We start from the raw sequence: 16,168 nt of genomic DNA on the forward strand, positions 1-16,168 counted from the left end.
GCGTATCATATTTTCTCCTCTCGTGTTGTGTGCTGAATATTTTAGTGTGCTGTAGCTGGAAGAGGGTTGCAGGGAAAAAGGTGCTGCAGCAAAGAACCCGGAGCTGTGGGCTGGGATCTAATTGAACAGGTTAAGACAGCGACGAGCAGCATCCAAACCAATGTGCCTTTAATTAGGGCTTTTCTTGAATGTGGGGAAAGACTGCAAGCCTTTCACTGCCGAGTGGACGTTGGTATTTGTCAGCTGTTTGCATACTGCTTATCCATAGGGGATCTATTACAAGTGCTCAAATGAACAGGCAGTGTTGCAGCTAGCTGCTAAGCCGGGGCTGCAGTTTTACTTTTTTTTTTAATAAGCAAGAGGCAACAGCAACATGCCTGGTTCAACTACTGCCCTCCGACAAGAGAGATTGAAGAAGACAAGTGCCAGGCCAAATCCCCTGGGTTTATTCACCATTAACGAAGAGGATGAGCAGCAAAAGAACGGGAATTCCAAAAGACTGAAAGGTATGTCACGGTTCTGCAGCGCGATAAGGGCTCTGTGTGGAATACATTGCACAGCAGGCACAACGTTTTATTAGCTCTTCTGTGTGCTATGGAGAGTCTGTAAGTGACTGGTGCAGTTTGGCAATGCATATTGGCACTCACAAATGCACTGTGCATGATAGGTGTCTGTATCTAAATCCCCTGGATTGTTATGCAATCATCTGCTTGAGATAGGAAGAAAAAAAATACTTTTTAGTTATTAACCCCATTTTTTTTCTGGTAGGGATAAGGGTCCTGCATCAGAAATATATCAGTGAATTTCTGTGTTTTATTTGATTTCTGTGCACAGTCTGGATAAATACCTGTTTAAAAAAAAAGTGATTGTAGGCTTGGAGAATAGAGAATGCAATATCATCCTGTTATAGAAGCCAGTTTTGCCAAAGACAATGTAAAATTAGCTATACTTCCATTCCTGTGCATTAAGGGGCAGTGTGCCTTTGGCAGAGTATAGAAAAATACATTGTTCAAATATGCTGACTTTGAGTCTGACAAAAAGAAAAACCCAAACAAATTGTAACTGCTAAAGAAAAATACTTATGGTACTTAACATAGGTGAGTGGTGGTGGCAGAGGGATGTTGATGGCTGTTGATTGAGAACAGAAGTCTGTCAAGTCTGTGTAGCCACCGTCTATCTTGTATCATGTAATTAATGTTTTCCATATGGATCCTAGTGTTTAAATTCTGTTGATCTGGCAGGGATCCTGTACCTTACAATTGTGACTGGAATTTTAAGTTTGATCGTTAGATTTTTATATTCTCTTTTGTGATCGAGTGATTCCATTTATATGAGCACTCCTTTTTGTGGTCTTATTTTGGGGGAAAAAATTGTACCAGATTTTTTTTGTTTACAAAACAAATGTTAGTTTGTAGCCTCAAGACAGTGTTTCAAATTTCAGATGTTACCATTCTACTGTGTAATGGGAGAGGCTAGCAAACATTTAAATAGCAAATTTATAGTATGTATATTTATTAGAGCTGAATGATTTACAGCTAACTGTTTTTTTTTTTCTTAAAAGTGTAGCTTGGTAGCTGTTAGAAACAAATTCAGAACTAGGGATTTTTTTCAGTTTGCAGCTTGTACTTTTTTTTTTTCCTTAGAATAGTAAAGAACCTGACAGATTTGGGCGTTGTGCTAAAATATATATTGCTAGTCATTGTTAATGTGCCTAATGTGTTAGGGTCTTGTGTACATAGTTACTTGCTCTTCTGTATATTTGAAACTGCCCATATAAAATGGGGATACAAACTCTAGTGTGAGGTTATTGAGTTTTTAATGTTTGAAGAAGCATATTACTTTCTTTTATCACCCACTGGATGACTTCCAGAGTCAACAGTCCACAAAGCTAAGAATCAATAATTTTCCTGTTTTTGTTCAATGGCACTGATAGTTTCCCAGGGTAAAAGTTCTTGTTGACTTAGCTAGTGTTTTCTACTTGCAGCAGTTATACAGGTGTGCTTATCCTTTACCTCTCTTGTTATAACTGAGGTTCTATTTTTAATTATTCCTTTTTTTCTCTTGTTGCTGTGAAATGTAAGTAGACAACTGTGCACAGGAGCACAGACAGCAAACTAACGAGTGTATGTGGTTTTAATATAAAAAATTGGTGGTTTACCTTGAATGCTCCTAGTGAGAAATAGCATAGGAAGCTGTACAAAATATTTTAGAAGTATATGTGTTTTTCTTTTACTAAATATTTAAAATGGCTCATAGTGTCTCTAGAACACTATTTGTATGCTGATGGATGTAGTTATTTGCCCTTCTGTACATTTGAATGCGTTACCAGTGGTTAGGTAGGCTAGAGCTGAAATGCCTGGTCATATGGGGAGTGCATGTATTCAGGGTGGTGTTCTCCCTTCCCTACCTGGTACCAAGCAAGGTCACTCCAGCGCAGCTCTGAGCGGAAACACAAGATGTGTGATGGACCCATCTGAGGCTTTCTTGAGTCTTTAGTCTGTTGTTCTGTTGCTACTTTACAGGGTTTGCTTCATCTTAGTTCTTTACCTGTCCTGTTTGCTCAGCAAGCATCTGCAGCTGCTGAGATTTTTTTTTTCTTTTTTCCCCCTGTAGCACATACTAAGTCAGTGTTATCTTCATGGGAGGTGGGCTACATGTCGTCTTTACCTGCAGTTTCTACAATCATGCTGGACCTGTCTTTGTACAGCAGTTCAAAACCCAAGAGGTCTTTAATGGATCTGATACTCCAAAGTAATAAAGCAGCTCATTCCTCAATTAAGGATATTTGAATATCATCGCAAGTTTTAAAATAATTGTCATTTTGGTAGTTCAGGTCTTCTCAGAATACTAAGGCTTGATTAGAGTTTGTATGAGAATTGTTTTTGTCATCTGGGAAAAAAAAAATTATGTGGATCATGAAGTGGCTAACATTTGTGAGATTTTCTGTAAATTGATTTTGATATCAGCCACTTCTTTTCTTGTCTTTGGCTGTCTGTGTTGTAATCTGAGAAGTCTGGTAGGCAATGAGTTTGTTCCTCCAGCGTAAACAAATAATGAACTGAAAATATTTGTCAAGGATCTGTCAAGGATTTTTAATCTGGCAGTAATCTTTGTAGCCATGTGCTCCTGATACTTTCCTTTGATATGAATTGTATTCACTGCTTTTTCACCCAATATTTTCACTTCTTTTCCTCCTCTCCAACCCCCACCTTCCTCCCTAATGGCTAAATGCATGTTTTAGGAAGATGGAAAGAGGCAGCAATTGACTTCTGGATTCTGAATAATGTTGCTACTTGCTTCTGTATATCAATTAGCTAACTGGTAGTTAGAAAGGTAAGATAATGTGGTTTTTTTGTTTTGTTTGTTCAGTCCATGCCTGAGAGTTTTCTACAAGCCTGAATGTGAATTTCATATGAGCCTGTGTCTGTTAAGACATTTTTAATACTCTATTAGATTTGACAGGATTGCTGGCTGAAATTGTTGGTCACAATTGGGTGGGTGTATGCAGGGGGTGGGGGTATTCCCTTGGTATTTTTTAGTAGGGAACTAATCGTTCTTCTGCTAAATATGTTCCTTGGAAGTCCTGAAAGTTGTTGGTTATTTTCACAGATAATGCTCATATCAGGAAATGAGTCTCATCTCATAGACGTTTATATGGGTTTGTCCCTTGTTTTGGGTTTGGTGTTTTTCCATTTGTTCTAATGGATTTGACAGTTTCCTTTAGCTTGGGGGGGCGCGAGGGGGGGTGTTGGGTTTTGGTTTTGGGGGGTTTTGCTCAAGTTTTATTACTTTCCTTTGTCAATTTGCCAAAATACTAGTTCAACCAAGCAAGCTTTAGTAAGATGCTTGAAACTTAAATTAGTGAGCTCAAGTGCATAAATGACTGGAGATCTACGAAATTACAATTTAGGAAACACAAATGTAGTGTCTCAGCCTGATTCTTTAAAGAGGCGTTTTTATCATTGAGTGTCAATGGAGGTAAAATTCATGTCTTGTTTGTAAGCTAAGAGCAGTGAGAATTGGCACAGGTATCCAAGCTGTGTGGTACTTACACAGACTTGTGACTTTCCAGAATAGATTTCCAGGTAATAGTAACTATCCAGACTAGACTTCCAGGTAATAAATCCTGGTTACCGTTTGGTTGAAGTCTGAACGTGAATTGAGGATGAACTTCCTACTGGGATCAGCACCTACCTAAAACCAATCTTGCAGGCCTATCTGGTTTTGTTCTGTTAAGCAGCCTTAGAAATCAGTTCATGGCAAAGTAATAGACTAGTGTTTCCAAAGGGACATTTTTGACAGCTTAACATTGGCACTTGCATTTTCAATTGTTAGAGCTATGCTTCTGAATGCAGTAGTAGCATTTATGGCACACTTTTCCCTCAGTGTTCTTTATTTCATAAACACTATTTCCTGAAAGATCTGGATAAAAAAAGTGAGGCTTTTGCAGCCATTCTAAGTCTCCATATAAAGCAATGTGCTTTTTTAATCTATTTCCCTTTCAAAACTTAGGACATATAGTCATGCATTAAATATATGCCATATGTTTTATTTAGGCTACATATTTACATCCCAAGTGTGCTACTATGGCAAGGACTGTGTTGTAAGCTCTTTGGGACAAGGCCTGCATTTTTGTTACGTGTCTGTATAGCACCCACTATTGCAGGGTCTTGAATCCAGCTGTTGCGTAGCAGAACAGTGCAAATAAAAGTTACTTTGAATTGCCTTTGTTACTTTTATTAACAGCCTCTATTCTCCTCTCCTGTTATAACATACAAGAATTTTGCTTCATAGTGTACTCTTCAAATAGAATTTGTACAGGTTTACAGAAGCTTATTTTGCACTTGAATTGTTACTGGTTTTAGTCACCGGCTTTCCAGCAGTTCTGCAACTATATCCACAAAGAAACCAGACAAAACAGGCATAGAACTACACACTTAACAGCTTCAATGTTCCCTTAAAGCTTGTGTTGTAAAACAAATATTGTTTCTGTGACTGAAGATAGTGTGTGAATGTGGTTCTCTATGTAAATCACTGTCGTGGTTTAACCCCAGCTGGCAGCTAAGCACCACGCAGCTGCTCACTTGCTCCCCACCACCCCCGGTGCACTTCTCCCAACTTCTTGTGCACCCCCAGCCTACTTGCTGGTGGGGTGGTGTGAGAAGCAGAAAAGGCCTTGACTCTGTGTCAGCACTGCTCAGCAATGTCAAAAACATCCCTGAATTATCAACACTGTTTTCAGCACAAATCCAAAACATAGCCCCATACTAGCTACTGTGAAGAAAGTTAACTTTATTCCAGCCAAAACTAGCACATTCTAACAACTGAAACATCAGTGTGTCATCAACATTATTCTCCTACTAAATCCAAAACACAGCACTATACCAGCTACTAGGAAGAAAATTAACTCTATCCCAGCCAAAACCAGCACAATCACAAAGATATGTCTAGGTAGATTAGTGTTTAATTAAAGGTATCCATCCTGTGCGTGTGAACTTTGGCCTCAGCCGTTCTTTGAATTCAGGCACAAGCCATTCAATTCACCTTGGTATTTCCCTCCTCTGCCCTGTTGATTTTTTTTTTTTTTTTCACCTTAGATGTAGTCTTAACTCTTACTCAATTTTATGAAATTTTTAAGTGATGCCTCCTCTCCTTCCCCTTGCGGGGGGGGAATACCTTCTCAGACTATTGATAATGTTGTGTTTCTAAAACTATCATTTGAAGAGCGTAGAAAAGTAATGCTCATATTTCTGGATTATAAATTTGAATAATAACTGAAATAGCTACCTTATGAGACTTAGGGCAAATGAATGAAAAAACTAATAATGGAACCCTTCACTTGCCTGCTTATTTAAAACTGATCAAGGGAGTATACCTCTAATCTGCTGAGTGAGTGTTGCTGCTAATACAAGGCTAGACATAAGTGCTTTAGGTCTCTGAACAGTAGCACTGATTCTTTGTCATCTTGAAAACAAACAAGAGAAGGGCTTTTTCCAGTCCTTTGGTGTATGGCAGTGATGTCTGTGATTACTGGCAGATTTTGCTGCTGTTGTGTGGATGGTTATGTTTTTGTGTAATGCTCATTTCAGATGTAAGCTTTGTTCATCCAGAGAGATGAGGGAGATTTCTTCTAACATGACTGTTTATGTGCTTAGTCTCAGTGTTCTGCATGTATTGGGGAAATAGATACTCCTTGTTAAACTCAGATTGGCTAACTTTTAATCCAGTTGTTATTTTGTTGCTATGTGTCTATACCCAAACACAAACTTAAGATACCTGAAAGAAAAGGAAATTTGGCATCTTCAAGGGTGTTAAACTGATAGTCCTGGAAACTGAAACTGTATACCTACAAAACAGGTACTGCATGGGGTGTGGAAGTGTAATCTTATCCCACGCGGAGTCTGTGCCTCAGGCTGGATCCAGAACTACAGCTTGGTCTCTGGTTTCCACCACACTTTAAACTAGCAAAACTGCCTGGGATGGTGGTTCTCCCAGTGGGGCCTCTTAACACTAGTCAGCAGGTTGACCTCCAGTTTGGTTTGGGCAGAACAGTGAGCAGCTGTTAAAGGCTGGTGAACTGGGTCACCAAAATGGAGTATTGGAGGTTTTCGTGACAGTTGGTAGCCTTATCCTGCCCATCTGCATTTGAGACAAAGTTAGGGGAAAGGGTGGGTGGAAGGAAGGAAAGGTACCAATTCTCCTTACAATGCTGGTTGTGTAAAGGGGCAGGGCTGAGAACCTGGACAATGTGGTTTGTCATCCTGCGCCTTCCAGTGAGTTCTGCTAATGTTTCTCTATGCTTCCTCTTTCTTTCTGCTAGCCAAGGCCAGAAGAGGAGGGGTCCAAAAGTATCGATGATTTTTCTGGACACTTATTTAAAAACAACTCTCAAAGTATCTGGGAGGTATGTTCTTAACCCCTATATTCCCTACCTAATTTACAGCTGTTGGGGGTGCAGAAGGAAGTTGTGTTTTTTCAGGAAGTTACTACAAAGCTGTCTCCTTTATAGGATTTCACTGTTCATAGCTGTAGGTGCTGGGTAGCATGAAACAACTTATTTGTAATAAAGACAAAGAGATCCTAACATGAAGTAATTTACTTGCAATAAAGCAAAGAGGCTGTGCTGGAAGTCTCAGGGATCGCAGGGAATATGTCTGCAGACCAGTGGAGCAAATCTGATTTGTTGAGTCCCTCTGGCTTTGAGTCGAAGTCCCAGGTCTGAGGACTTGGCTTGTGTTGTAACACAGTCTGTTCATCAAAGCATGTGCTGGGATTACTGAAAGCTTATCTGTGCTCTGTAAGAATCATCTTACACTTCTAGCTCAGCTCCGTAAGAAGAGGTTTCCACTGCTGATTGTAGAGGATTATGTTCATGATTTGTCAACTGTTTTTGTGGGGGGAAACAGCCTGTGATCTATTCATGTGCTCAGGGAGCATACTTGACATTGAGTATGTGGATGGCAAAAGTCCAAAAAAAGTACAACAAAGTCTTTAAAGTTTTAAGATATTTGTTAAAAGGAATTCAGGTTAACTTGGCATGTGAACTGAGGATAATCCTAATTAGGGAAAAGATTGAATTTTGCGAAGTAACTTTTGTAAGTAAACAGGGTTATTTCAACCAAGATATAAATGATAACATAGTATTCGTCGGAGTTGTCCATGTGAGAACAGGGTGCAGTATTTGGTTACTGTACTTGCAGGACAGAATGCTTGTTGAAGTAGCAGAAAGATTGGAGTTCAATTTAATTTAGACAATTCTCAAGAAAGCTTTATATAATAAGAAACACCACTCATGGAAGATTGATAGTAAGCAGTGGAGAATTTCTTCCTTATCCACTCTTACCACTGTAAAAACAGTGGCTTTAAAAACCTTGAATTGGGAATATGGTTCCAACTGTGGGGAAAGTACATGTAAAAGGAATGTAGGTTTATCAAAATTTCTTATGGGAGAGAGAAACCTGGAAAGTGGTAGATCTGTCCAAGGATCCTGAAATTCTCTGAGGTCTTGTTGCAGTCATCTTTTTCTGAAAATATGCAAGTAATACTCTTCCAAGGAGTTTATACAGTAACATGCCATTAGAGTAAGATGACAGCAGGAGGAAATGGACCTCTATGCCGTATCTGCACCACATTACACATGCCTGTGTAGTAGCATGTTTTTATTTTGCAGTGGAAAAATGAGGCACTAGCTAAGCATATATTTTTAAAAGAAATATGTTGCCGTTAGATCCTCTGATGTTTTTGTGATTGTGGTGGTGTCAAGAGTCTTGGCACTCTTGCTGCTGTTTGCAAGCTTGCTCAGAAACTGCTGTATCCATTCACTCGTTCGGAGTTGCCTTTGTATCCAGATATGTAGAAGTCTGGCTTTATTTTTAAGAGAAAACCTTTTGCTTGTCATATCAAACTCCGGAGAAATTCATGAGCACTGGCCTAGTGTTGCCATGAGCGTGTGATGATAGAACTCTACTCTGGCCCGTAACTGGACTCAGCTGAATCAGTGGGAGTACATAACTTTTCTTCCTGCACAAACTCACACGTGTACAATTTTTTTGCTTACTCAGCTACCTACAGAGTACTTTTGTGCATCTTTTTTTCCCTGCTTCTTTAAATTCAATCTGTACTTTACAACTGGAGAACTTGTTTTTCTGGTATTTGAGAATTAAGAGTTCTAAGTGAAAGCATCTCAAAAGAGTTTTGTATTATCATCAGAAGTCTCTTCAAAAGTGATTTGTGTTTTTTAAGCCATGTTAAGGAATTGTTTAACCCAGTCTACCTAACCTCAGGCCACAACAGTAATGTGCCAGGAGAACAAATGCCACAATGATTGATGCAATTTGCTCTATTTTAATGAACTGTCTTCACTCACTGAAGGCGCATCTCACAGTGCGCTGTTTTTGCAGCTAAGCACTACTTGAAACTCATACATATGAGTTTCACCTGCATTGAGTTGAAGCATGATATGAGTAGATGCTCATGTCTGTGGGTCAGATCTGTATAATGAAGGTGAGAGGCGCTATGGGCAATGTTTAATAAGCAAATAAAAATGCAGATGGAAAATCAGAAATGAAATTAGGGAGTACACTAAAACTTGGGCTTTCACATCTTGTTGCTTGAGGCGCAAAGTATTTTTCTCTTTCAGAGGAATGGAATCATGTTTACCAAATTCTACACAAAACTCCGATCTCATTTACTTATAGGTTTGACTATGACAGCCATTGAATATCCAAATTGTCCCAAACCCTGTCTTAGTGATCTGTATGTATAGATGTAGCCTAACTGCTTAGTCAAGCTCAAGGTAGCAATGACTAGGGATAGCATGCAGATTGTTTAAATTTTCTTTTTATACTAGCAGTTTTAGAGGGGAAGCACTTGAATGTAGCTTCGCTTTCTCCTTTAAATGATTGACTTGCTGATAACAGCTAGAATAAACAAAGTTTGAGTAGGCAGGTCACTGCAGCTTAACCTGGATGCAGTTTTCTCCAGAAAGTAGAATTTGTGTCCTTGTACTAGAGGGGACACAAGTAGTTTGGGGCAGGCTACGCTGGTGGAAAGCTGAACTGCTGTGCCAGTACTGACACAGGCCTGTAGCTGCTCTGTGTGTGTGCGCTGGGGAACTGTTGAGTTGTTTTGAACTAGAATAATACCTTCTGCAGCTTCAATGGGATGATGGTACAAGATTTTCTCTAACTGTTTGCCAGATTAAAAGTCCATTGAAGTTTTTGTTCCCTTTTATTAATGCTGGGCAAATAGATTATCTTCTAGTTGTTTCAGGTCTGTTGCAGCCTAGTTTTGCTCTTTAGCTCTGTAAGAGGCAACATAGCTTTTCTCAGGGATTAGCTATGCTTCTGTAGATTTGAGTTCATGTCTAATTTATAGAGTTTATCTGTGTAGATGTCAACAAGAGGAAACTGGGTTTGGAATCAAGAGTTTGAGCAAATCAAGCACAGGTATCTGCTGAGACTGGTGGGAAGCAAAACGTGGAAAGTAGCAGAGACTCCAAATCATAGAAATCTTCCAGTTGATGTCCTTCACTTAGGCATAAAAATTCAGTTAGCTGAAGCACTCTTCCTTTTCTGGTACTAGTGTCTATACAGCTGGCTTCAGGGAAAGCAGGAGTTTCCTGTTAGAAGTCATAGTTGTGGATTTACAATTGGTCCTTGATCTCAGTAAGTGGTTTTCAGTAGTGTGTGTTGGAGGCCAGATTTGCAATCAAGTTGGAAGGGGAGGCAAAGAGTCAGTTTGCTTAAGAGTTGAGAGTTACCCAAAAACCTCAGCAACCCAGGAGAAATACTCAAGGTACTGGAAATCCCAGAAGGGACTCGATGTACTTACAGACTGAATTTGTAGTTTGGTTGCTGGCCACCTGCTCTTCAGTCTTTTTCTCTTGTTTAATACTGCTACAGTCTGAACCTCCAGTCATGCCTACTAATTGGTCTAGTCCTTCACATGGAGGTTGATTCTTCACAGTCAACTTTCTTCTGGGTCTTCCTCTTATATCTGAGGCAGATGTGGGAACAACTGTCCTTCCACAGTCTGGCATGCCAGGTACAACTGCTCACAGATCTCTTCTATGATCTGCTGCTGACTTTTTATTTAGCATTGGAGGGTTGTGGAACGAGGCTGGTGCCACTGCACACCCCTGCAGCCAGGAAATACTCTGGTTGGTGGAGTTCTGCCTTCAGAAGGGCCTCGCTGCAGCCTGGTGCCGTAGCCACCTCCTATTGCATGGTATGCTGTGCTAGAAATGTGGTCTCTTTCCTTATCAGGAGTGGGGGATGCCTCCTGAAGGGATCTGAGGATAGTGGATGACACAGAAAATATTAAGAAGAATTTTTGTCTGTGTGCTGGGAGAAAATGAGGAAAAGGAGTGAGGAAGTAACATACACTTTCAAAAATAACATTTCTGCAGGATGCCTGAATTCTAGTTTAATTGATGGGAATATGATCATAGTGCTGATGTCTTGGGCAGAGACAATCTGAGTAGTTGAAAGTCCAGTGAAAGATCCTGGATCTAAAATCTTGTAACATCCTAAAACATACTGTTAAGTGTACTGAAGAGGCTTGGTTTTTCCATTCTTGAATTCCAGATCTTTTAGCTTCATTTTAAACTCTCTCACAGGCAAGGCTTATTGTAGAAGTGCTGACAGAACTTGATTCATACTGTTGTATCTTAGCATACAAAGCTATCTTGTTTCTCAATTCTGCTTCAGAGAGCTTTTCAGAAAGCTGTTTTGGAAATGCAGGTTTGTCCAGTTACCCACCCTTGACATGAGAAGTCATCCTTTTATGCAGCCAATTCTAGCTTTGTTTTTTTCTTTTTTTCAAAGTCAGTTTCCTCATTGCCTGCGTGCTGATTAATACACCAATGAAAATTACAATATTAATTTTTTGCTTTGGCTAAATTCATGATAAGACACCATGAATGACATCAGCTGTGTCTGAGCTGTTTTTGAAGACAGGTGTGATGTCAGTGGAGTTCGCACTTGTTCATACTGCCACTGCTGCACTCAGAAGTATAGTGGAAAACAAACTGCTGAACTGTCTCGCCTGTCATTCCTTCTTAATTGTAACAGCTATTTTGTTGAGGAATGTGCACCCCATCTTGGATGTGTGGTCTGCACAAACTCTAGACAACGCTACATTCACATCTTGTGTGTGTTCCCTTTCACTAGAAAAACCAAAACATGTTTACCTCACTCTCTTATTCCCTGCAGCAAAGGAAGAAAAGGTAGTTTGTGTTTAAAAAAAAAAAAAAAACCACAAAAACAACCTTCTCCAGCCATCTAGCTATGTTAAACTGCTGTGTTTAGTTGCAGACTGAACTGCAAAATAAGAGGGTAAAGGGGTAAAGAAAAAGCAGATGGCAGTCGCCATCTGTAAACCAGAAAAGGACAGCAACAACCAGTTGCTGAGTGAGGTATTGGCAATAAAATCAGGCTGCAGACCAAGCAGCTTGTGCTGCTTGTTGTGCCTGGGTTATCAGTGTTTTGGTATGTTCTTACACTTCCAATTTGTCTTTTCTGAAATATTCCATAATGTATTTATTTACTTCTGTGCCAGGATTTTTCTTCACCAGGTTATTCTCAAGTTTAAGAAACACAACTGTCAACTAGTTTGTGTTCGGGGAGTTTTTGTGAACCTTACTGTCCCTGTGAGTCACCTGGACTGCTGCTGTAAACCACATCTCAAATGCTCAGTGTCATTGAAGATTGTATGTAGAGTAGCTTGGCTTTTCACTGCAATATGTTTAACATAAATCTTTCTAGTCAATAACTGATGCAGAGCATAGGAAAGCAGTATAGTGAAGACTGATGCTCACACCATGGTGATGCTTATGGATGCCTCCTTTTTCTGTTAGACTTTTGTTTAATCACCATCCTTACAGATTTCACTTGTTTGTGGCATCTGTGTGATGAGCATTCCCAGGCCAAAATATTTAAGGTGACAGTATGATGGTTTGATTTTCCTCTCCTGAGAAATGAAGATGGCATCTCCATGATTACAATGTGTTGGAGTTCTGAATAGGCTCCTGACCCTGAGGTTTTTGGGGGCGATTTATGCTCATCTTAGCTCTGCAGACAGGCCCTGCTATTGCCTGGCTGTAAAGAGGAGTTCAGCATGTCTTGCTGCTACTAGCAGTTCCCTTTAACACACTGAAGATTTAGCTTAAATTTTGAGAAAGTGCTGTTCTTTGGCCTTTCTCTTTATACTCCAGGCTTTGATTATGGAGTTTTCTTAAACTTGTCCTAGGATTTCTTTTAAAAAAAAAATCTAGATAATTGCCAGTAGCAAGCTCTTATCACTAATCTAGTCCCAGATGGTGAGGCTATAGCTTTTTGCTATAAATCAAGGCAAGAAGGCTCTGCTGATGAAATGTGGAAGTCTGCAGGCCAGTTTTTAGTGGAGCTCTCAGACAGAGGTACTTCAAGCTGTCTTTGACCTCTTTTGTGTGTGTGTTTTTTTTTTAAGGAGCGGGGACAACAATATGGCCTTGTAAACTTGACCTGGTAAGTTACCAAAAGCTTTAAGAAGGAAGTCTCTGTTAGTGAGAGAGGTTACCCTCGTTTGTTACTGTTCACTCTTGCTTGCCCTTGTTGTGTTTCTTAGGAGTGTGGTCTGACACGTTGTGGTTTGGCTCCAGTCAGCAACTAAGCACCACACAGCTGCTTGCTCACCCTCCCCCCCCCCCCCCAGTGGGATGGGGGAGAGAATTGGAAGAGCAAAAGTAAGAAAACTTGTGGGTTGAGTTAAGAACAGTTTAATACTTGAAATAATAGAATAGTAATAACAAATTGTAATGGAAAGTTAAACAACAAAAGAGAGAGAGAAACGAAAAACAGGGAAAGAGGGGAAAAAAAAAAAATAGTGATGCAATTGCTCACCAACTACTGACAGATGTCCAGCCAGTTCCTGAGCAGTGATTGCTGCCCCCCGGCCAACTCCCCCCAGCTTATATACTGAACATGATGTCGTATGGTGTGGAATATCCCTTTGGCCAGTTTGGGTCAGCTGTCCTGGCTGTGCCCCCTCCCAGCTTCTTGTGCACCTCCTCGCTGGCAGAGTATGGGATGCTGAAAAGACCTTGACTTAGTATAAACACTGCTTAGCAACAACTAAAACATCAGTGTGTTATCACATTATTCTCATGTTAAATCTGAAACACAGCACTATGCCAGCTACTAGGAAGAAAATTAACGCTATCCCAGCCGAAACCAGGACATACATTACAACCAGTGAGTCACATAAGCAGACACCTGCTCTTGAAACCGTGTAAGCTAACATAGCTTTAAAAAGAAACAAGCTAGGGAGCAACTTGATGAGAAGGTTTACTTTTGTATTTGTGATTTTGGTAACATCTCTTTTATCAGTCCTTAAAAAGAGTCAAGATATTTCTTATAATGATGCTGTAGAATAGTTGAAGTGGGTTGGTAGAGTTACTGCATGCTAATAAATGGGATGTTCTTGGAGTAAGCAGGATCCAACAGCTGTAATTCAAAGTAAGATTTTGAATTTTTCTCCTTGGTTACAAAACCTTTTGTAATACGTGTCTGTGTGTCTATTTTTTGAAAGCCTTTGCCCTTCCCCGTTCTCAAACAATTCTCAGCCACAGAATATCCAACCTGACCTGCTCACTTTGGTGGACTAAAGTAGTGTGAAAGTACACAGAGATAGGAGGCTGGGAGTGAGAGAGTCACAAAAGTCAAGAGAAGACTAACAATATAAATATGGAGGCATGTTCTCCCCTTGAGGAAGGCTTTTTTTAGTTTTAAAGCAACTGTCTTCTGAGACTGGTTATTGGAAGACCAGTTATTGATTAACAGTCCTTCTGAGACCTGTGTTGCAAAGACTGCCTTTTCACATGAAAACTCCTGTGACTTAGAGAATAACTGGTGATAAATATCATGTCTAGTAGCATTTACAGGAACAATCTCTGTTTCCCTCTCTGGGGAGGGGAAACTTGTTTTTGCAGGACATCCTGACAATAGTGATTATAATGAGAGCTTTCCCATCTGACTCAAATATTTCAGGCTGTGTGGGGATTATTAAATATTACTCTGTGGAAAAACAGCCAGCCAGTGAGGCTGTAATTACTTGTGACTGAGCAACAGTGCACTTACTTCCCATTCTCTGCATAGTGTTTTCTCTTTCTCTTGTCTCAACTTATTTGATTGACCTTTTGCTCGAATGTTCTTTAAATTAAAACAGCATTAATTATATACTCCAAAAAGGTTTCATATGTAGTATAACATATATATGTTTGTCATATATATATCACAAAATTCTTTTTTACAGAATGAGAACAAAATGTTTTGCCTGTAAACCTTTGGGAAGACTTTGCTACTTGCAGGTGTTAAAAGATGTTGTGAAATCACTGTCTGCATATGCTTAAACTTTCCCTCTGTTGTGCTATTGGATCTTTAAATGGGAAAATCCAATGAGATCTGGGTTTCCTGTTGTATAACATACTGCTGTGCAATTCTAAATGCTGAAGCCGCCTTCCAAATACCTTTATTTTGTGCTACTGTAAAGTTGTGCAATGCTGGATTATGTTTTATGCTTTGCTTTTTAAAGGGGGGAAAATTAAATGAGGAAAATAAGAAGGGTATCTTGGTGTCCTGCATGCCTTCAAGATTAATTGGGACTTTCTACTGAAAGAGAAGTTAATTTGTGTTGGATACAACTTACTGCTGAGTAAGTGGAGCATTCTGGTTTATGTTAATCGGCAGTGGGGCCTTATCTGTGGTTTCCCCTGTGCTGTACTCTGTGACCTGATTGAGAAGGGCTAGCATGGGCTGTAGCTTGTCAGAGCTGCTCAGGCACTGATGCTTGCAGAGTAGGACTGTTTTAATAGGCCACTTTTATAGCATGTTGGTTGTGGTCCACTGAGCTCTGCCTTTCATGTGCCAGTAGAGCCAAAAGCTGCGTGTGCGCTGAGGTGCTGGTGGCCAAGCAGATGGCAATGGAGATTGCCTGCCAGGGTGATTTGCTGAGCAGGTCTGCTGCCGCTATGTTGGATTGCCTATTCATGGACTTGATGAGATGTAGATACATCAGTTGTTACAGTCTTTTAAACAGTTTGAATTTCTTTTGGTAAATGTTGTACAGTGCTGCCCAGTCAGCCTAGGAAATCACAAATAACAGGTCACAAAGTATTTCCATTCCTTATCCCACCCAGGTAAGGCATTATAACATATTATAGTGTGGCTTGTGATTTTGGTGAAGTATAGGGGCTAAACTTTTTTCATCAGTGTGTAAGTGTTTACACATACAGTTTGTGTAAGTGTTCCCACTGTCTGTGGGTACCTTTTGGGGGATGTCTTAATGTCAGCTGATCCCCAAAGCTTTCTACAAGCAAGGATTGCTGCTGCACCAGTGTTTCTAATCCCAGCCTCTGTGGCAAAGTAGAAAGCAGCACTGTGGTGAAGTGCTTAGGGTGAAAGTTGACTTTTTTGACATGAAGAGAAGCCTTTCTCCCTGCATCTGCCCTTATGCAAGTATGTGGGTCAAAGGTAGTACCCTACTATGATACCTCTACTATAATAGAGGTGTATTGCAAGGCATCATTGACAAATATTTCCAGTATTTGAAATCTGATTATTTGAGAAAGAAAATAGATAAGTATTGCTAAGGCATTCCCCCACCCCCAGGTAAACAAAGCAGGAACACT

At 40.0% G+C, this 16,168-nt stretch overlaps 1 protein-coding gene across 1 annotated transcript in view; it reads left to right on the top strand.

Moving 5' to 3' along the window:
• The first annotated feature begins 373 nt into the window (after positions 1 to 373).
• MAP7 (microtubule associated protein 7) overlaps positions 374 to 16,168 on the top strand; it is a 112,789-nt gene continuing 96,994 nt past the window's right edge. Inside the window, exon 1 of the mRNA XM_009281578.1 lies at positions 374 to 506. Within this exon, the coding sequence (XP_009279853.1) occupies positions 374 to 506 (133 nt within the window). The remainder of the gene's footprint in view (positions 507 to 16,168) is intronic.

The sequence above is a fragment of the Aptenodytes forsteri genome, unplaced genomic scaffold (genome assembly GCF_000699145.1).
Source record: "Aptenodytes forsteri isolate BGI_AS27 unplaced genomic scaffold, ASM69914v1 Scaffold82, whole genome shotgun sequence".
Taxonomy (NCBI): domain Eukaryota; kingdom Metazoa; phylum Chordata; class Aves; order Sphenisciformes; family Spheniscidae; genus Aptenodytes; species Aptenodytes forsteri.